This window comes from Tyto alba, unplaced genomic scaffold (genome assembly GCF_018691265.1).
Source record: "Tyto alba isolate M040663 unplaced genomic scaffold, T.alba_DEE_v4.0 Super-Scaffold_27, whole genome shotgun sequence".
Classification (NCBI taxonomy): Eukaryota; Metazoa; Chordata; class Aves; order Strigiformes; family Tytonidae; genus Tyto; species Tyto alba.
Window position 1 is genome coordinate 2716503 of NW_024881301.1, and position 22226 is coordinate 2738728.

The 22226-nt window shown below is 39.9% G+C and overlaps 1 protein-coding gene across 2 annotated transcripts in view; it reads right to left on the reverse strand.

Annotated features, from left to right (window-relative positions):
- The window catches only part of MAPRE2 (microtubule associated protein RP/EB family member 2), a 92326-nt gene that overhangs the window by 22676 nt on the left and 47424 nt on the right, over positions 1–22226 (reverse strand). For both annotated transcript variants that reach the window (XM_033001148.2, XM_042797852.1), the window contains 3 exons: positions 15066–15193; positions 3113–3258; positions 933–1146 (listed from right to left, as the gene is read on the reverse strand). In XM_033001148.2, the coding sequence (XP_032857039.1) occupies positions 933–1146; positions 3113–3258; positions 15066–15193 (488 nt within the window). The remainder of the gene's footprint in view (positions 1–932; positions 1147–3112; positions 3259–15065; positions 15194–22226) is intronic.

The following is a 22226-nucleotide window of genomic DNA, read 5'->3' on the forward strand; positions in this document are numbered from 1 at the left end:
GGACAGCAGGGCTCCATCACACATACGTTATTTGGGAAGACAAGCACCATAACTCTGAATAACCCCTCCTTTCTCCTTCTTCCCAGTTTTTATTGCTGGGCATGACACCATACAGTGTGGGATATATCCCTTTGGCCAGCTGTCCAAGCTGTGTTCCCTCCCAACTCCTTGTGCACTCCCAGCTTACTTGTTGGCAAGGCAATATGAAAAATAGAAAAGATTGTGACACTGTGTAAGCACAGATCAGCAATAACTAAAACATCCATGTCTTAACAACACTGTTTTGATCACAAATCTAAAACATAGCACCATACAATCTCCGATGAAGAAAGTTAACTCTAACCTAGAAACCCAAGTACGAACACAAAATAAAAAGTCAGAAGATCGATGTATCTTTGAGAAAGAACAATAGTTGTATGTTGTTCACTGAAGAGGACTAGCATGCCTGCACAATAAGCACATATGAAAACACAAATCAATTCATTTTTTCTTTCTGGTCAACCTTAATATTTGGAAGCATTTTGCTCACCTTAAAAAATAAAGCAGAAATAAGCCTGTGCTAGCTATTTTCTGTAAGGGTGGAGGTATGAGAGAGGAACACACTCCATTTAATGTTCCTGAATGCACTTACACATACCACATTCAGCAACAAGGGTAAATTCCTTTATCTCTACCATCAGGCATCACTAGAATCCTCATCATTTACATAAAGGGTTCAGTGGAGGAGACCCTATGCTTGATAGGGCTGGGGCAAACTAGAGTGCACCACTAGAAGTTAACTTCTGCTGTCTCAGATGCTAAGCCAATGACAAGGCGAAAAGAATGGCCCACCCACACCAGGAAATAATTTTTAGCTAGTATTTATGTAAAACGTATCACAGTTTATCATTTTCTTCAGAGACAGAAATGGATTTTTCTAAGATGCAAAATACCTGCAGTCGGAGAGTTTGCATGGTGAGACTTCTTGGGCAGGTTGAAGATCTGTTCACCAGGATCTGGTGGGGGAAGAGCATCTTGGCCTTGTCGAGCTTCCACAGGATCATACTCCTTTCCATCATAGTTAGCATCAAAGAACTTCTTAAACCATTGAATGAAATCTAAGTTGTCTTGGAAGCGCCCTTTGACCAGTTTTTCCACGGGAATTACCTGAAAGGTAGCATAAAGATTCCAATAGCGTATCACTGTCATTTTTATATATAAAAAAATACATATACACATTTATTTGAAAAATAATCTACTAACTATATCAGCTATATACACAGTATATATTAACTAGGTATACTCCTCTGCCATTTTTTATTTCCTAAAAGAGAGGGAATTATGGTAGATTTGCAAATGCTTTTAATAGGAAATAAAACTAAAATAAAACAAAGACCCAGCCTTTGAAGTGGCTACACAGTGGGTGTATGTAAGCTTTTATAACTGATCTTCCACAGAGTTACTCCTTTCTTATTGCAGTGACAGCCATGATGAATGAAGCTGTTCTGGGAGTAACACTATATTCAGCTAACTAGGGATTTCTGGTTTTAATGGACATACTACAGTTGGGCATACTAAAAATGAAGAATTCTTCAAAAGGTCCAGACGGGAGTTTCTTGCTCTCTGTCCTACTGTTTGAACTACAAAAAAACCAGCAGCTTTTCCAAGACATGCTGAAGTTCAAACCAACCTACATTTTGGTAGTACACGTTCATCGTACGAATTAACCCTGAGGTTTTAACCTTGTAATTTTTTTCCATTCCATGTATAGCTATACATAGAACAGTTTGTGGATGTGCAGAAGTTGACTAAAATGCCTATAAAGCTTTAGTAAAACAAAGCAAAGACTATGAGGATTGTCTCCATATTCACATCCTGCAAATTCTTCACAGAAATGAAATCTCCAGAAGGTGTCTTGGGCCCATATTACAGCACTCAAACTTCCCAGACACTGTGGGCAGACAGGAACTACAACTGCAGGAGGGTTGCCCTGCCTTGCTTAATTCATGAAGGTGATTAAAGAGCCAAGTTAAATTGGATCTTAGGGCCTCCTGAATGCATTCAAACTTTCAGCTGGAAAAAGGGTACCTAAAACAACTGCAATTTTAAGTTCTTCTTCAAGGTTAAGCCAACTGTTCAGCATTTCATAAGTCTATGATACTCATACAAAGATTAATGTAGCATTTTGCATGTCCTTTCAGGTTGTTCCATTTGTATCTTAATCCTACACTGAGAAGGTACAGCAAGTTTGCTCCCTACAGAAAAATTGACTACATCAACTTTATTACCTTTCCCATGTTTCACTGGCAAATAATACTGTAAGCAGATGCATCCAAAACATTTCAGGAAACAATTAGGGTTTTCCAGTGCTTTGTAAAAGTCTCACAGGACTCTATTAAGACTGTTAAATTTCAGAATAAGGCAAGACTAAAAGCCAGAGCAGAACCTTAAGAGGGTATACAGGTAGCACATCTGTGTAAAACTAGAAGTATGACAATGTAACTTCCATTATTCCTTTTTATCACCACAGTAATTTATATTGGTGAGTCCATCAAACTCTTATATTCAAGCATAAACCAATAGCTAATAGGTGAACAAGCCATTTTCTACGAGTCTTCCATTCTTAACTTTACAAGATCACATGTGCCATCCAACCTGTTGAATTGCTGGGTAAAATTCCTTAAATTCTGTTTTGAACAAGAAATACGGAATACTTATAAGAACAGTATATTTCCAAGTTATTTTGTTGGAAATTCAGGTCACAAGTAATTTTATTGTATCTAAAATTCAGGTTCACTGATAGTAAGGAATTTCCAACACATGGTATTTTATCAAAAGGGTCTCTGATATTAAGATATAATGAGTTAGACTGCACAATTCCTCAGCAGACACATGGACTCAATTTACAGTTTGTACCTAAATGAAGCATGCCAAATTTCTTTCTTCATGCCTAGATACCCTTTTCAGATCACAAAAGGTCAAGAACAACATCTTCACATACAGTTCTCAGTCCAAAAGTTGAAAAAGTGGACTTTAAATATTTTGAAGCTTGTTTCCCCTGCTTACTGATTTTGCCCAGTTTATGTAATTTTTGAAACTTGTAGTGATTGAAATACAAATACAGAATGCCTACCTTATCCACATTCATTCTTTTAAACGATGCCTGCAGAAGTTTGAAGTTGTGAATGTATTCATGCTCCAACTTTGCTTGAAACTTTACTTTCTTCAAGCTGATGCACCCGGGAAACAACATGTCCATGAACTGACAGTAAGCTGCTCCTATACCAAGAGAATGCATTGATGTTATTTCAGTTGCACCCAGCTAAGACCACATAGGGTTTAATGTCATTAGCAGAAAGTAACGATGCATCAAACACGTCCCTGCTGTAATTCAACTCAACACTATGCACTCAAGATCCACTTGTCTACTGTACATTGAGCAGTGTGACATATTAGTGTGGGGTCTTTTCCATTCAATCTGGATGCACAACGCACTGTTGTGCAACGTCTGAAGAACCACCATGATTAACGCATATTCTATTTTAAATGGATGTTCATGGAGTCCCTATACATAGTAGGAGTGTCCGTTCAGTGAGAAGATCACAGTCAAAATGGAAATCTCATAATAAGCTCCCTCAATCCTCACAGCCTCCTGAATTCAACCAAGCCAAGATCATCTTTCTTCTAGAACTTGTCGCTGACTGCTAATCAAGTCCAAAGCAATCATTTACAATTATATCTAACCACTATTTTAAAACAAATTAATTGTAAAGCCCCAGCTTGTAGAACACACTAACCAGTTCCCACCTCTCTAAAACAAACACACTTACTGATTTTCATCTGCTGAGAAAAGCACTTAAATAAGCACACGTTGGCATAGTCCACCCTTAGATTTCAGAAGCTGGGCTGCCAGCTTTAGTTCTCACTCAAAACAATAAGGTTTCTAAGTTCAAATTTGAGGGCTATCTGAACTTACACAGTGGTAGGGAGGGGTCTACGTGCCTGTGTGTGTGGATAACTAATCCAGCACAGTATATGGAAAAATTTCTAAACAGCATACTGAGTATAGCTATTAGAGAGTGCCTTTTCTTGTGCACAGGGAGCTTCCTTCTACAACATCATCATGTCACTGCCATTTGCAAAATAAGTCTTTACTGTTGACACACTCATGTGTTTGGAAATTAAGGATGAAAATGTTTGAGGAAATCAGAGGAAAACTAATTCCAGTTATTCTTCAGAAGAGAGTTTCTACAAAAAGCTTTATACGCGGCAAAGATTCAGTGAAGTCCATTTCTGGAGCAGAGGACTGCAGAGCGTGCAGGCCCTGTGCTGGAGCACAGGGGCAGGGAAGTGATCTCCCGATTACTCCTGACAAGTTCAATTTCACTTCCACAAAAAGGACTTTCTGTGCCTTTAGTGCAGATCAGTTTTGACAAACAAGTGTCCAGATCTCATCTAACCGTTCAGCTCAGTATCAATGACAACAATTTTTATCAAAAAAATAATTCTGCTGAGTGCTCATACAGAAACCAAATTAACAAAGCGAACACCTGGCTTGCCCAGTTTTGCCAGAGAGGCAACAATAACTTAAATTTGTAAGACATTTTTTTCCATGGGAATGGATGTGTTTTGACAGGACCGACTTCATGTATGAGATAGTTCTCATTCTCTGTATCCAGTCAACCATCACATGAAGGGTTACAGAGCTCATAACTTCCCCAAAAGAGAAGCAGAGTTTAAGAGTTGAGCCCAAAAATGTTTCCCCAAAATACTGATAGAAGTTTTGCTAAGGGACTTACTAATGTAAAGCTTTACTCTTGAAAACCATTGCCATTTTAAAAAACACTTTCTCCTCATATTGCTGAGCTTTGTGGGGGGAAACTACTATTAAAAAAATCTGTTTTTCCAAGGACACCTTGTGCTTAGCTGTTTGCAGTGGTTTTGATATGATTAGGAATCAAAGTAAAATATTCCCCAAAGAAAAAGGAGCCTTCTGGCGAGTTACAAACATCAGATGACAAATTTGCATCTTCTTATAGAAAGCTATATAAACACAATTAGTTGTTCAAAACTCACCCTTAGCAACAGAACTGGTAAATATGTGGCAACAGAAAAATGACATTACAATTAAAAGCATGGATGTACAGATAATGAATGGCTTGACTACAGTTATCACTGTTTAGTTTCATGCAAAAGGATTATTATTCAGTCATTTCATGTTATAAATTTAATTTGTTCCTAACTCTGTCCTTTCATCCTCCCCATACCCCAATTATAAGCTTTAGTCTGATATCAAAGTAATCGCCTGGAGGCCTTGAAAATGCACTGCGCAACCTTTCATCTAGATCCTTTTAGAAAACTAGAAACCCAAAGTGTTCACATGAGATTTTCTCCTTCTGCTGGTAATGCAAATTCCTTCTGCATGCCTTTAGACAGAGTCTTACTAGGTTTAAGACTCTAGTTATGGTATTTCCTTGTGTTTTCTTCCCATCGTGCTGGCAGTTGTTTCTGTGCCTTTGCCAGCCAGGAGGTGGTCCTGGGTCCGCACAACACTCGAGGGCAGAAAACACTGGACTGCATCCACATGACAGCACAAACCTGGTCTCTGATACAACATTGAAGCTGGCTGCCGGGCCGTTTGCCCAACAGGAGGGTTTTATTACATTGGCAAACACAATTCATTACAACACTCCCTTCCTGAAGTATAGAGGCAACGTACAAACACGGACTGAACTAAGCACTGTAAACTACAAAGAGAGGAAACTCTTCCCGACTCCCCAAAAGCAGAGACCTGCCTACCACAGCAACAGGAGACAGTAAAAATCATTACAGTCAGCTGAGACTACCCGATTTTGGACACGGAGGTTTTGTACATATTTAATTATAATTTAAATTTTTACCCCTAAAGCGTGTAGCTGTCAGGTTGCATTTAAACGCTGAATGTCAGCGCAGCAGAATGGGGATGCTACTTTCTACAGTGCCCGTGGCTGAGATTTCCTGGAGGCAGCAGAAGGAGCAGCCCTACTTAAGCGATGTAAGATTGCGATGCTTTTACCTCACAGCCTCAGCATACAGAAGTGTCCTCTGCATACTGGACAGCACTTTAGGCCTATTCAATTCACTATACAACTGATGCTTCAACGTGGGTACATGGGAAGAGAATATTTTTAACAGAATATAAACAAAACGGCAGTAGAGATAATGGCACAATGGCTTGTGACATACTTCTTGTGTAATTTACATGAACAAAAGGATATTTATGCCATTATATTTTTTCCAATATTTAAAAAACTTCCCTACATTTTCTGCAAATCCCGCCATGAATACAAAAAAAACCCAACAAACCACAAAAAACAACAAACCAACACCAAAACCCCAAAATCAACAAACCCAACAAGCCCAAAACCTTAACAAATAAATACAGAGGAGTTGAAAACATACTACCTGTCCAGAATGGCTCTCACAATAATTCTGTCTCTATAACCAAATACTTTTATGTGCATAAACATGAACATACACACACACACAAACAGAAATAATTTGAAATCTACTCAAATGAATGATGAAAACTACAACTGGTAGTACTGCAGAAGAGGGATCAATATTAAAAACCTCTTATCCTGTATTAGCTAACAAGCAATTTAGAATCACTGGCTAAAAGTCCTTCTGTGTTGTGATCTAGAACACTGATGCAGCCATTAGTTACAGAAGACATTCATGGGCCAGACTGCAAAACCAGCCTGAAAACACAGTTTTGCCGATGACACCCCCAGCAACCACTACTTTTGGCCCGACTGCTGAGCAGAAAGAGCACAGCAGCTCTTACAGAGTTATCAGGTGTTTGCTGGGCTTCCCACATCAGACTCCGGGCAGGGCAGGCATCTGCCCCAGTATGCTCAGGCAGAATTAAGATACAAAAGAATAAATTGAGAATTGAAAAGGTGGTTGTTTAAAACAGTTACAATGGAAGAGTTCTGCCACATGCGGTGGTAAAGCTGAAAATTTCTACCAAATCTATAAAATCAGAATATTTTTACAGCATTTTCAGAATTGTAGATAATCTTTTACTAGCCCCCCTTGCAGTAAACAATGCTGAATTCATGCCAGCTTTTGTCTTATACTTTTCTTTCCCTGCTTCTATGTTTCCTTCCCAGACTATCCATACTGACTTAGTTTGTTCTGAAGCATATGCACTTTGCATCATTACAGATTTTCAGTTTTTCTCCTTTCTCCTCTTTCATCTGGAGGCTGTATAAATCCACAGATGCAAACAAGTATTTTCTTGATAATAAAAAATATTTCTGCTTCTGACTATTTAAAGCACAAGAAAATTAAAGGTGATAACAACGAAGACAAGAGATTCCTGTTTGCTACGAGTTTCTACTGCTCAGTTTTTTTAGCATTTATGTTTATATATTTATAAAAGAAAAGGAAATTATTTGCAAACTAGCCTCTTTAAATATACTATAGTTAGTACTTAGTATACTAATAAAGTATTTAGTAGGAGTACTATAATATAAGCTCAGGTATTGCCAAGTTAGTATTTGTCCCCTATAGAAGTCAGGTCAGTCCTTCACATCAGATGCCAGAAGACTCTGTCGGTCCCCAATCATCCCTGCAGTATGCAGGAACAAGATCCCAGTCACATATGAACAAAAAGGACACATGAAAAGAGATAAAAGGAGGGTCAGGGGGGTGGTGGTGGGTGGGTGGGGTGTGCTGCTTTTCTTTAATTCTGATGTCCAAACTACAGTAAAAGGAGCCAAGTGCTACGCTAGAAATTTGCTACAAATGTTTACTAAGAATTTTGTTCTAAAATGGCATGCAATTCAAGTTTAAACCTTTTAGCCAGGCCTCAGTTTGATTTTCACACACTCAGTTTTTGAAAGAACCCATTTGGGAAAAAGGCTGACCATACCTTTTTCTGTAATTAGAATCTTCTGTTTGTTTGTTTGCTTTAAGGAAATATTTTTCAGATAACCTAATAGCATATATCCAGTCACATTAGATGCAAATTCCTTCAAATTATTCATTCCCTCCAAAGCTGCAACAACTTGACTGCTCATTTGGAAAATACGGGATGATTTGTACATGTATTTGTCATCACTACTTCAGTTCACTAGAGCAATGGTTCCTAACACTGATGGGAAACTGCACACACCCGGTATTTCTGTTGTTGGGATAACAACCACCACCAAAAAAAGTCCAGGAACATGACGCGACCTTATAGATTTGATAAGAAAGGAGAAAAAAAACACAAATGCCAGCAATCATTGTTTACAGTACAGCAGTACTTTGGGCTTGTCTTTTACCTCAGGCTACCTAGAATTGCTTCCTTGGGAGTGACTTTAAGGTAGGTACACAGTAGTAGATGTTTGACATAGATATCAGTGTATAGGTTTTCATTTAGATTTCAAATATGGGTATTCTGTTATGTCACTCAAGGTTTGTTTTTAGGGTTTTTTTTGTGTGTTTTTTTTTTTTTTTGGGGGGGGGGGTGTGTTTGTTTGTTTGTTTTTTAACTGGGGACATCTGTGAGTGCAAAGTTGTGTTACATATTACATACATGTTTAAGGAATAGCGCAATTCACATTGAGCACTCCATTGGAGACCACGGTCTTCAAAATTCCTATTTTCATTTCCAGCAGCACCTGTATGACCTAGAATATAGGTCAATATAATTCTATTTCTTCAATTAAAAAAAACCCACAGCCATTTAAGAGGTTTCACCATATCCTCCCGGTGAATGCTCACACCTTACTGCCTGCTTGGTTGTAGAGAAGCAAGCATTTGTGGGGCTGTGCATCAGTGAAGCCACTCTGGTCTGAGCTTCACTCTTCCCAGCAACAATCTTGGGAGGGCACTTGAAAAAATGAAATGGCTGCAAATTAGAGCGAAGCCCTGCACTCCTGCACATGGTTGCATGTGCACAGCTGCCTCAGTGAGGGCAGAGTGAGTGCCTGCATGCAGATGGGAGCTTCTGAAAGCAGTGCTGCCACCACAGAAAACAGCCAACCAGAACTAATTACCTCCTGTCAACCTTACCAACGGCCATTGAGATAAAGGTGTCTAAATGGCATCTGCTTCAGAATGTCCTGTTCCACACAGGTGGGACATTTGTGTGCTATAATCCAGAATATGCCCTGATCATTTCAAATAATGCATATTGGAGGGAGGTTTACCCTGTGTTAACTTGTATTCTCTTTTTCTTAAATATATAAATCTTTAAGCTGCTCTTATATTATACATAACAGCATTTTCAATACTTAATTTTTAGCAATAATTTACTTTGGAATTCATTAACTTTTAAATGGGAAGATTAGAAGAGTTTCTGAAAACACAGTTCCTGTTTAACTTAAAATAGCTGCATAACTCATCATGCCTAAAAAGTTGCATGCAAAATCTAAAATGCTCACTCTGCAAGTGAGTGTTATGAGTAATTAAATAATAACTTTAAAAAGTAAAAACCTTGTTTAAGTTCTATTCCTCTTGAATTCTTAATGAATGACATTTTTAAAAATATATTATTGGCTGAAAATCTCATGACACGACTTTGCAAGCCTCCTCAGAAAGTTTTGGAAATTATCTTAAAGCAAATCATTTACATCTATTGTATCCCTCTAATACTAAACATCATATGGAAGACATTAGAGAGTCATTGACACTAAATACCCTCTGTGTTGCATGACCTCAGGACAACATGCCAGTTCCTTGAAACATGACTTGGTTACAGAGTGCAAATGGGATCAAGCCATGTTTTAATCATGTTTCCAAGTTGCTCTAGAGACCCAGCCTTTGGAAGGCTGCAAACTGGAAGAAAACAAACCCACCAATGTTGAAACATGCTTGAGCTTCGCAGACACTAGCACACCAGGTTGTACAGAAAATCACACTGACACTAAATGCTCCAACAGGGCCCTATAATGCAGATTTTAGTAACGCACTTGTAGGATGTTATGGGTTAATATAGGCACTGACCAAAATACACTTTCTGAGACAGGAGAAAATAAATCCTATGCAGCTAAACCACAGCATACACTCTGTTTACATGTATATATACATAAACGGCAAGCAGAAGAAAAAGCCCTTCTCACCAACTGTCTGGTCAGTACTTTTCTTCTCCAGTCACTTTGGCCCTGCTCAGAAAGATCAAGGCTGGGTTGGACGGGGCTTCGAGCAACCCAGTCTAGTGGAAGGTGTCCCTGCCCGTGGCAGGGGTGCTGGAACTAGATGGTCTTTAAGGTCCCTTCCAACCCAAACCTTTCTGCCATCCTTGCTGCGTGCAGGAGAGAAGAGCCAGCTCTGACGGAGCGCTGCTCAGGAGGCAGCGTGCCCTGCGGCACGACGGAACGGCCGCCTCGCATCCCAGCGCTGCCAACGTGACCAGCCCCGCGGCACGGAGCCCCGAAGCAGAACGCCTCTGACACCCTCCACAAACCAGGAACAACCCCCTCCTCCCCGCACAGCACCAGTGGCAAGGGACGATAGCCCACAGAGGTTGTGACGGAGCTATCCCCCAAATCCTGAGCTGGAGAAGCAACGCCAAGTCAAACAAAGAACATCTGCCCTACCGTCACACTGCCTGCCTTCCTCCGAGACTGGGGCACTGGAGTACCAACAAAATGTATATGTGAGGGGACTGTGTATTTTCACAGAGGAACGCCAGTTGAGATATGGTACTAGCTACAGCAGTTGCCACGTGAAAAATTCCCTGTGGCAACACCCAGGGCATCTGCAGAGAAAGCATCACAGTCTAAAATTTGAAAATGCCAAACCACACACTCTCTCTACAATACGGTCATTTATTAAGAGCAAGAGGAATAAAACACCAACCCAGCACTTAATCCTTGATCTTTGCATACAGATCCTGAAAGGCAGAAGGTCTGTTTGCACCGGAGGCCAGACAATTTGCAAGTTTATAATTCTACTGAGAATTTTCAAATGCAAGAGAGGGGAAAAAAGATTCTGTATCTCTTTAACCTCAAAGGAATAGACAAGTATAGGTAAACCAGAAATTATACATCACTTCCTTGCTTACATAGCTTGTACACTTTGTGTTGTTTCTTTTTAATTCGTATGCAAACCCTCTGTAGCCTCCTGACTCTTATTTTGAATATACTCTCATGTAGCAGCCAAACCCTCATGAAAAGCTCTGTAACACGTTCACTTGCTATTCCCTATAGATGAAAAACAGCCTTAGTAAAGAAAATTTACTTATAAGCTGTTCAGAAAGAATTCTTTTTAAGAAGTCACTGTGTGTTCATTACAAAAACAGCATGATTCTTAAGAAACAACTAGTGTAAATTCATTTGAAACTCCTATTCCCCAAGCATTTGGGTGTTGCACATGGGATCCTACTACATTAAATCCATGCAATGGTACTCTATTATTTTTCATTCATGTATCAAATTAAATGCTCTTAAGGCTAGTGCCCATCTAAAGGCAACGCACTATGCCCTCAACTAAAACCATGGATTATAAATTTCATATTCAGGTTAACAACCTTGTAGGTAATCAAACCCAGAGACCAAAAACTGATGACACTCACCTGCAGCAAAGAAAATTTCATTGCTTTGAGATGCTCAGAGATATTTTCTCTCTCGAGTTGTCAAAACTAAATTACCAGAAGAGCTGCAGACTAAATTTAGACTCTCCAAGGCTGCATCCATCCATAACCTGGCCTTTTTGGCTCATCACTACTACAGCAAGCATTCAGAAGGCTCAGGGGACACTGCACTTTGCTCGGCCTACTTAGCAGAGACAAAAACACATCTAAGACTCCCAAAGAATACAAACACTTTATGACTAAGCCAGCTTCTTCCTCTCCTGCTCCTCATCCTAGCAGTTCTGTCCCTGTAACTGGCAATTGAGGAACTGGCTCGTATTGCTACAGTATGTGTGTTATCAAAGCTACTTCTCCATAGCAATGAGAAAAAGAAGGTCTGATTGCTTTTTCTGTCTTTATTACAAACTGTCACATTAAGCTTTAGGTATGCTCTCAATAAAGCCTTTAGTAAAGGCAGAATGTCACATTATTCCCTCTTGCTTAAGCTCAGAATGTCCAAAATTATTGCTAGGTTGGCTGCAAAACGTGGGTACCCGTGAGGTCTCACAGCCAGCCGCCGAACATGAGCATACGCCACATCTAGATAGCTCATGCCTCCTCAAAGTAATGACTTTGAGCTTTCATTCAGACCTAGCACCCCCCTCCCTTTCCTCCCCCGCTTTTTTTGGCCTTTCATTTAGCTTTTTCTGGCCTCTCAACGGCTCCTTATTAACAAAAACGAACAAGAACTGAATAGTCACGTAACAGCATGACAAATCTCAAAGCTTTTTTCAAAAAAAGAAGAAAATGTCCATACAATTTTACAGTAGGTTATAAAAAAAATCCATTAGAGTGGCTCTGCAGCTCCCTGTTAATGCTGTGAAATGCTTCATAGTTGTAAAGAGCTTCCCACATATTCTGTCCCTTTGAAGTCCTGGAGAAATGGTCATATTTTATGGAAACTAATGTTAAGCTGCATGAAAGCTGCCAATGCTTCAAGGAACATCAGCCAAAGGGATGCCAGAATGAATAAGTTAGATCGTCCGTTCTCAAACTACAGTCCATACCACGCTTGCTGGCTCTCTGCCTGTTAGTTGGCTGGTCATCTGTGCTACTGTTCCCCTAGTTTCCATCCTGTAAACTACACTAGAACTACACTAAATAAACCATATGTACATTAAATAAACTACTCTGAGTTTACACAGTAAACTACAATAAATACAGAAAGATTTCCAAATCTTCTTGTCCGTTTATCTCTAATCCCTACACACTTCTTGCACGTGAGAAACGGAATATGCAGTCTCAAATGGAAAGGACCTAGTCTGTAAGACTACTGTGCTCTAGTGTCTGCAATAATCTAGCAGTTTAGATTCATCAGTTCAGAGAGTAAAGTCCTCCAGACCACAGGAAGGACTGCGCTGGAATGCTGCTTCAGATACGGAACTATTAAAGACCCTTCTGAGATTGTAATGAACGTTAACACAAAAATAAGAATGTGTAAGTATCAAGCTCAACTATCAAAACAAATGGGGATATTAAAATTTACAGCTTTGACCTGTTAAGATGTGAATGCAGAAGCATCAAGTAACAATAGCAATCAATAAAATCCAGGAAGTTCTAAAGGAAGAAAAGACTTAATTTTATACAGGATGGAGGAGTAAGAGCTTAAATGAGATGACCCTTTTTCAGTTTTTCCCTTGTGGTGTGTCCCAAAATCCTCACTGGATGTCACAGAAAAAGTTGTATAAGCAGCTGTGTAATGAAATGGGACAGTGGGTTTATGACAATTTTCATGCTTTTCTCCTGCCTGCCCCACCCAGCTGAAGTGTCTCTATCTGGTGGTCTTAAATATCTTTAACTCATTGTATTCTGCATAATCAAAATTTTCTTAGATCACATCTCCCTTATTTTGGGAGAGTTTAGAGTTTGGGTTTTTTTTCTTTTTTTTTTTTTTTTTTTAAAAGCCCACACACATTTAACTTGATGGTGAATTCACTTCAAAAAGAGTTTCCTTTCAACTATTTATGAGCACATAAATAGCTTTGCAGGAACAAGTCAATAACTTGTCTAGTATGCTTCCTGTGTCACACAATGGCAAACATTGGCTCTTTTGGGATTAAAACGTCCATGTTTTTGTATCTTTCTATCACCTTATAAGTGTGTGGGCATATCTATCTACATATAGCTATACACATTTACACACATCTGCACACACATACCCACCTGAATATTTACTTTATGCATAATTCACCAAAAGAAAATACTTCGGCTAACTTCTGAACTTGTAAACATAACAACAGCTAAATATAACATTTTAAATTCAAGTTTAATAAATGTTAAAAAGGTTATTTCCCATGTTCTATGTCTTTAGTTATTTAGTTTATATCAGTTACTTACATGCACTTTAACTTGCACTTTTTCAACCTCAATTTTATAGTCAACGTGCAAGTCTGCAAGCATGCAAGCCTGATTTGCAGCTAAGATTCATTTTTTAAATTCTGAAGAGTAGGCTATGAGGCTATCATCCTCAAAGGATTTTTCTGTACCTTTCAGGGAACGTTTCTGAGACAGAAAGTTTACTCAGAATTATAGGTAAATTCAAATATATGAATATAAGACCCCACTTATGCATTTCAGCTGGACCAGTAAACAGCTGAAATGTGGTAATGTGGTTTCAGTTCTGTGTACTTAGAGCATTGTCTTCATAAGCAAGATACTCCCAGGATGTCTAAGTTAGATCTCCAACACAAACATCTTCAAATTTAAAAATCACTGTAGGAAATCAGAAAGAATCACTCCCCAGGGGCATTTGTATTCTCAGAGATGTATCAGCTTCTGTCTGTGTCATTTCTAGTCATCATCTAGTTATAGACCGTGTTGTTTAACATGTACCTTGTAGCTGTCACTCTGATTAACCAAAATGTCCAAAGTATTCAAACCATTGCTCTTTTTTTCAGGGCTCATTACCAAATTTACTTACTACAAGAGTTCAGTCACGTTTAAAGATAAACAGGCAGATTTTCTCAACAAAGTTCTAAAGCCTTCACAGCAGCTAACAGCTCATTTCCTCAAATCCATGTTTTTCTTCACAATCATACTTTGTGCTCTTTTCCTGAAAACATCAGCAGGGATTTGAGGACCCTTACCAGGAAGGAAAAGGTGATGGAGAATTTTGTTCACCCAGAGTGTCAGTTCTCTATTTGTCTCTCTCTCAGCTCTCCATTTGAAAAGATAACACCCCAGTAGCTTTAAAACACAAACTCTTATCACTGTATTCTTCTCTTGTTTAGTCAACTTTTTTATTACTTCTATGTATCTTGTTACATTCGCTCCATTCAGCTCTGTATTTGTTATGCTTTCTCAAGGTACTTTATCTTTCCATGATTAACATGAATGCATAAATGCTTTCTTTGCACATACATTAGTCTCTTTTGACATAAAGCAGTTACTCTGAGAAAGTTAAGTTACCTATTTTTCAACAGATCAGACTCTTAAAGTGGTTTTAAAATAAACATTTGTAGAGCATACCACATTTTCTTACCTGAACAGAGTTGTTCAACTTTTGTGTAGTTTAAAGCTAATATATCATTAACCCATGCGATGATGTCATGTCTGCTCATAGTCTCTTGGGTTATAGAGGTAGAGTACACGTTGACCGCCATACCCCAACTAGGAAAAAAAAAGGACAAAAAAAATATTTTTGACATTTTGATAACTGTTTTCTAGATACAATGAATTTACACTTGTTCAAAAAGGAAGAAAAAGCTACATCACTGCACAACCTTCTCTTATTTATTGAGAAAGGAAGCTTAATTTTTATTCTTTGATGATACATAACCTCCTCAATGTCCTCTTGGAATCTATCACCATATTTCTTTAACTGTCACTGTGAAATTAAAGCACACACAAACCTACAGTGTTCTGCTTAATGCTAATAAGGCAGTAAAAAAAAGAATCAGACATACCCTAAGGATACACAGACAGGCCCAGAGACCTGGGATTTCATCACATAGTGCTGCACAGATATACTGATCTGACATCTAGCCATCAATCTTTTGTCATAGCAGGATGATCAGACTGCCTAAACCAGTATTTAATTTTCAAATAACTTCTAGAAGATGTAGCTGTTCTACTTTCTCAAATACTGATTTTGTATGGGAACGGGAACCTGTTGGATCGTTAATTCAGTTCCTAACAGTCACAGAGTGAATACTAGGTAATAATTTTTATGCATTTACCAACCTCTATCCTGAAAGCAACTGAGATTTGCACCCCCAACCATCTGGTTTGAAAGCTGCTGTGGACCCCAATTCCTCTAAATCATTAGGAACATTTCCTCTCGTCTGAAATCCATTTGTTCTTCTGCAAACAGAATCCTCCAGCTCTATCGGATTTTTCTTCCCCAGAGCTGGTTTCATAATGCGTTAAGGACAGCATTCAGACTCTGTCCCAAAGCCCAGGTATTCTAGATTAAGCAAATCAATCCTCTGAGTCTGACTTATCAAGTCAGACCTTCACTTACTGGTCATGTCAGCAGCCCTCCTTGAACACAGCTAAACAGTTTCAGATTGTTCAGATAACGTTTCATCAAGACCTTGGAAAATGGCACTTTGTGCTGAAATTTTTCATAGCCACATTATCTTAAATAGATTGTTTTAGTTAGCTAAGGTCTTTTCCTTCAAGTAGGTAATTCATAGTAGCTTTTATCATCAGTCCACAAGTACACAGACTGGAAACACATACTACCAGATATTATTCCCCGTTATTCTAAACTGGTCACATCTTTCTGTTGCGAGACATTGCTAAGAGGAAAGATGAGAACATTCAAGTTTATCTCATCAATAGTTTTAAATCACAGAACCAAAACCATTCATGAAAAAAGTAAATAATGATCCCAAGACTAGTGGATTTCAGGACATCCACTATTAACAATCCGAGTACAAGGTGTCTCAGAAATGATCAAACTGTGAAATTTGCACTATTATTCTTGGAAAAAAAGGGTTAGGTGTGGACTGCATGTCTTTGTCTCTAATGAGACCTTGCAGCTAACACTTAGCTGGCTAGCTCTGGTGCCAGTTCTGCCACCTCAGCCTTGGACCTCAACCTTCTCTCTCAGTGAAAGAGAGCAGGATCTCCTCTGTGGGATCTGAGGTCTGCATGGACTATTTCCATTGACAAGTCACACAGATGTAACTGTTGTTTGAAACTTGATGGACAATTCTGCAGAGAACACAAAAACTGCAAGTTAATTCCATCCATTTTTCAGGTGTGCTGGTGCAACTCAGAAAAAAGTCTAAAACACCCACTAGCACAAAAATTGATACAGTAACATATAAGTGTGTAAAAGTACATACAGGAAGGCATGTGTTTAAAATACATGACAAAGTTCATAATCGTAGGATCACAGAATGGGTTGGGTTGGAAGGGACTTTAAAGAGCATCTTGTTCCAACCCCCCTGCCATGGGCAGGGACACTTTCCACTAGACCAAGTTTCTCAAAGCCCCATCCAACTTGGCCTTAAAAACTTCCAGGGAGGGGGCAGCCACAGCTGCTCTGGGCAACCTGTGCCAGCGCCTCACCACCTTCACAGCAGAGAAAGTTTTCCTTGCACCTTATCTAAATCTACTCTCTTTCAGTTTAATCTTGTTACCCCTCATCCTATCACTACCCTCCCTGATAAAGAGTCCCTCCCCACCTTTCCTGTAGGCCCCCTTGAAGTACTGGAAAGCTGCTATAAGGTCTCCCTGGAGCCTTCTCTTCTGTAGGCTGAACAACCCCAACTCTCCCAGCCTGTCCTTAGCAGGGAGGTGCTCCAGCCCCCTGATCATCTTTGTGGCCTCCTCTGGCCCCACTCGAGCAGGTCCATGTCCTTCTTATGTTGGGGGCACCAGAGCTGAACACAGCACTGCAGGTGGGACCTCATGAGAGCAGAGTAGAGGGGAAGAATCCCCCTCCCTCGACCTGCTGGCCACTCTTCTCGATGAAGCCCAGGATATGGCTGGTTATCTGGGCAGTGAACGCACTTTGCCGGCTCACGTTCAGTTTTCCGTCCACTAATACCCCCAACTCCTTCTCCGCAGGGCTGCTCTCAATCCACTCATTGCTCAGCCTGTATCTGTGCTTGGGATTGCCTTGACTCACGTGTGGGACCTTACACTTGGCCTTGTTGAACTTCATGAGGTTCACACAGGCCTACATCTCAAGCCTGTCCAGGTCCCTCTGTTGACCACACCACACAGCTTGGTGTCGTCAGCAAACTTGCTGATGTTGCGTTCAATCCCACTGTCCATGTCACCAACAAAGATGTTAAACATCACTGGTCCCAATATCAACCCCTGAGGAACACCACTCATCACTGCTGTCCACTTGGACATCAAGCCGTTGACTACAACTCTTTGAGTGAAACCATCCAGCCAATTCCTTATCCACTAAGTGATCCATCCATCCATCCATCAAATCCATGTCTCTCCAATTTAGAAACAAGGATGTTATGTGAGATAGTGCCAAAAGCTTTGCACAAGTCCATGTAGATGACGTCTGTTCTTCCCTTGCCCACCAGCGCTGTAACCCTGTCACAGGAGGCCCCAGATTTGTCAGGCACAATTTGCCCTCAGTGAAGCCATGTTGGCTGTCACCAATCACCTCCTTATTTTCCATGTGCCCTAGCGTAGTTTCCAGGAGGATCTGCTCTATGACCTTGCTGAGCACAGAAGTGAGACTGACTGGCCTGTAGTTCCCAGGGTCTTCCTTTTTCCCCTTTTTAAAAATGAGGATTATGTTTTCCCTTTTCCAGTCAGCAGGAACTTTGCTGGACTGCCACGTCTTTTCAAATATGGTAGATAGTGTCTTAGCCACCTCATATCCACCAGTTCCCTCCGGACCCATGGATGCATCTCATCAGGTCCCATGGACTTGTACACCTCCAGGTTCTTTAGACGGTGTTGAACCTGATCATGTCCTACACCTGACGGTTCTTCATTCTCCCAGTCCCCAACTTTACCTTCTGTGACTTGGGTGGTATGGCTGGAGCCCCTGATGTTGAAGACTGAGACAAAAAGACATTGAATACCGTAGCCTTCTCCATATCCTGGGTAACAAAATCTCACTTTCCCTTCCGGAGAGGGCCTACATTTTCCCTAGTCTTCTTTTTATCACCGATGTACCTGTAAAAGCTTATTTTGCTGCTCTTGAGGTCCGTGGCCACATTTAATTCTTGGTCAGTTTCTATGAAACAAGTTTCCCAAACACAAAAGATTGCTCAAATTTTCCCCATCTACTGACATGAAGATCCAAAACGTAAAATCCCAAACTTCGCCTGATGAGAAGGAAAAAAAATTAAAAATAATAAGACAGGCCAGTAAGGGAAAGTAGGCTCAAAAACATTCATGCTCCAATAGTCAGGCTGTTACTGCCAGCAATTCATTCAGAACCAGGCTGCCCCTCTACCCGCTTCTGTACGGGCACCTGCAAAGTACGGAAGAAACCAGCCTGTCCTCAGTCTGTTCAGTTCTTCCTGCAGGATCCCTGACAGCACGGCTAATTGTATGAACATAACACTGTATTCACTGTAACAGTTAGCAAAGGTCATTTTCTTGGCATGCATTAAGTGCTTGGATTGAACTGAGGGCTAGGAACAAAGTTTTAGAAATAGGGAGTGCCCTTTTACTGGTAAAACCACACTGTAATGGCTGCCCATGAAAACTTAGCTTCAACATCAGGATGGAAGGGACTGAGCAGGCAAACAGCACCTCTGTTACTAATGGTAACTGAAGTTTAAAACATCATTGTTAGCATAGTTTTTACTTCAGTTTTTTTAGTCTTTTTGTATAGATAAGAAACTAATAGAAAGATACTATCACTACTAAACTAATATGTTCGGTATCATTTGTAAGATCATGCCAAGTAAATAGCTTAATAGTGACTTGAATATTCACTTAAGATTCAGAATAGTGAGTTTAATATTAAACCAAGAGCTCAATATGGAACACTCACTTCTAAAGAGGCTACAGATATTTAGACGTTAATATTTGAAATAAAGCTACTCAGATTTGTAATTGCCACTACTTCATCCAAATTTTAATTATCCTCTTGAGGCCAGGCAGAACTCAGAACAACTCAGAACAACCATCAACTACCAGTAGTGAAAGCAGCAAGTCTACTCTGTTAAAAAGATCAAGAAAATCCACACACAGGAAGGAAGCAGAAATTTCCTCATCATCCTTTTCCAAAAGCAACTGCAAAGATAAATAGGTATCCTTTTGCAAGCGACAGGAGAGCAAACAGACCCCTTTGTTGCAGGGTATGGGATGGAGAAGTCTACTTCAGGAAACAGTGAGTTAATGAATAACCTTGAGTTTTACAGCAATACCTTGAAAGGTATCTGTAATATAACTTACGCTGTGTCTGCAAACAAATTATTATGGTCTATGGGTCAAACGAAAGTCCAGGCTATTTGTTTGAGACAATAGCTTCACATTAATACAAACAGGTATGCACAAGGGTGTATCAATACAGTTTTAAACAAACTTAGGCAAAACAAATCACAATTTCTGTTAAAGAAATTCAGTAACATGTTATTGCCATTTATTTTCAGTGACTTCTTAACATATGTATGAATCTTCTCATGGTCTCTTCTCTTGAAAGAGAGTTTACCATGTCTTTGCTTCGTCTGTCCCCCACTCTCCTAATGGTTACATTTTAAATAGACTCAGCTGGGAAAGATTTCCTTTACAGTAAGCATGTTCTAATTTGGTGCTCAGATACACACATACCCTGTTTGCCACACAGACAGACCTTGGGGGAAAAAAAAATAAAAAAGGCAAACAAACAAACAAAGACACCCACAAAACAAAACAAAACCCCAAACCAAACCAAAAAAAAAAAAAAAAGAGAAGGAAAAAAAAAGAACAAGCAGGCATAGGTAGCAGAGCTGCCATGCTCAGCAAGACAAGAAACCCTGCGCTCAACACCCACAGCTGGGCCTTGGTTTTCTCCAGCACTCAGTTCCCCATGTGCTGAACTGCTTTCAAAAATGTTATCCAGATTCAAAACACATCTTAATAAACATCTGTAAGGCGATGCAAGAGAACAGCTGGGCAGGTGCAGATGCACAGGCCATACTAAGTGAACGGCCAAGTAGCTAACAACTTGATTGTATATCCTAATACACTACTACTTCCCAATAACATTATTTACATTTTCAACTTGTTAGGCTTTTCCTTTCTTAAACTGAAGCTCAGGCTATTTGTTAGAGACAATAGCTTCACATTAATACAAACAGGTATGCACAAGGGTGTATCAATACAGTTTTAAACAAACTTAGGCAAAACAAATCACAATTTCTCAAGCATAAGATTGCGATGAGGCTTATACAAGCCTGAAAAATAGCATCTGCCTGAGATCCTCCACTTTCCGTAGAGTTGCCTGGCAATTCTACGGTAACTAAAAGCAGATTGAAGATAGAATAGAGCACATAATATCCCCCCACTTCAGAGCACACAGGTGGAGATTAAAAACCTCTGGCTGTTACAGTACTGCCTAACCACAAAGGACTCTCTCTTGTTTTACTTATAAGCAACTGAAATTAAAATCCCCAATAAATATGAACAAGCCATAGGAGAATCTTCACATATTAGTCCAGGTCATTTCAGAAAAAACACTGCACACATGCACAACTAAGCACCACAGACCTGAGTTCAGAGGATGAGTTAGGTGCTGAAAATCATGTATATGCTTAAGCAGTTTCCCCAACCAGAAATATACTGGCTCAGCATGTCTGTTGGTAAACATTACACCCAAAGGAGCATTAATTTTTTTAAGTCATTACATGCAGCACTGAGCATTCAGCTATTAGGCATTTTCCAGTGCTCTTGCTACAGATAACTGCAGCTGTTACAAGGTGCTATCCAGCTGTGTTTAAGGACAGTTTTGCAAGAGGTATATTTACTTTGTTTTTTTCTGGGGAGAAACTAACAGTTGTTGACAGCAGAAGCTGTATTATGACAAACCAGTAATAATGGCAGGACTGGAAGGATTAAAGCAATGAATCTATCTGTAGTGTAAAAACCCATCACTCATGCCATCATCTCTGAAACCTGCAAGGCCTTCCTGTTTTGTGCAGTTAGGCACCATATGATGTTAAGTTTTTAAACACATTAGAAAACCTGTGTGACAATACAAATAGGATCATTCTGGAAGCATCCGGATAAACCCTGCCAGGAAAGCAGAAGATCTCACACCAAAAATTACTGAAGCATAAGATACAGCAGGAAGGCTAAGGTGTAGCTGAGTGAGACTGCTGTAGTTCTGGTTGGGAAGGCTTTCTAGGTTAGAGCTACCGCAAAACAAAAAACCCTGAAGGAAGAAACCTGCCAGCCTCAGTGGCTGCATCCCTGTAGAAGGAAAATCCATCCTGAAACGGCAGCTGATTTGCAGCTGGACCTTGCCTGCTTCTTTAACATTCACTGCATACAGCCTCAGCCAGAGTCACTAGAGGCCAGTTATGCTCGAGGTTGTCTTTACTGAAAGGAGTCCTGAGGAGAGAACTACACAAAAAAGCTCCTGCACAATGCTGACAACACTGTTCTTACCCTCACTTTTGACTCAGCCTGTACTTCTGCAGCAAATTCAGTGACCATGGCCACAGCCCTCATGTCAGAGCATTGTAACTGAAGTGATATTTGTAGCAAACAATATAAAGGC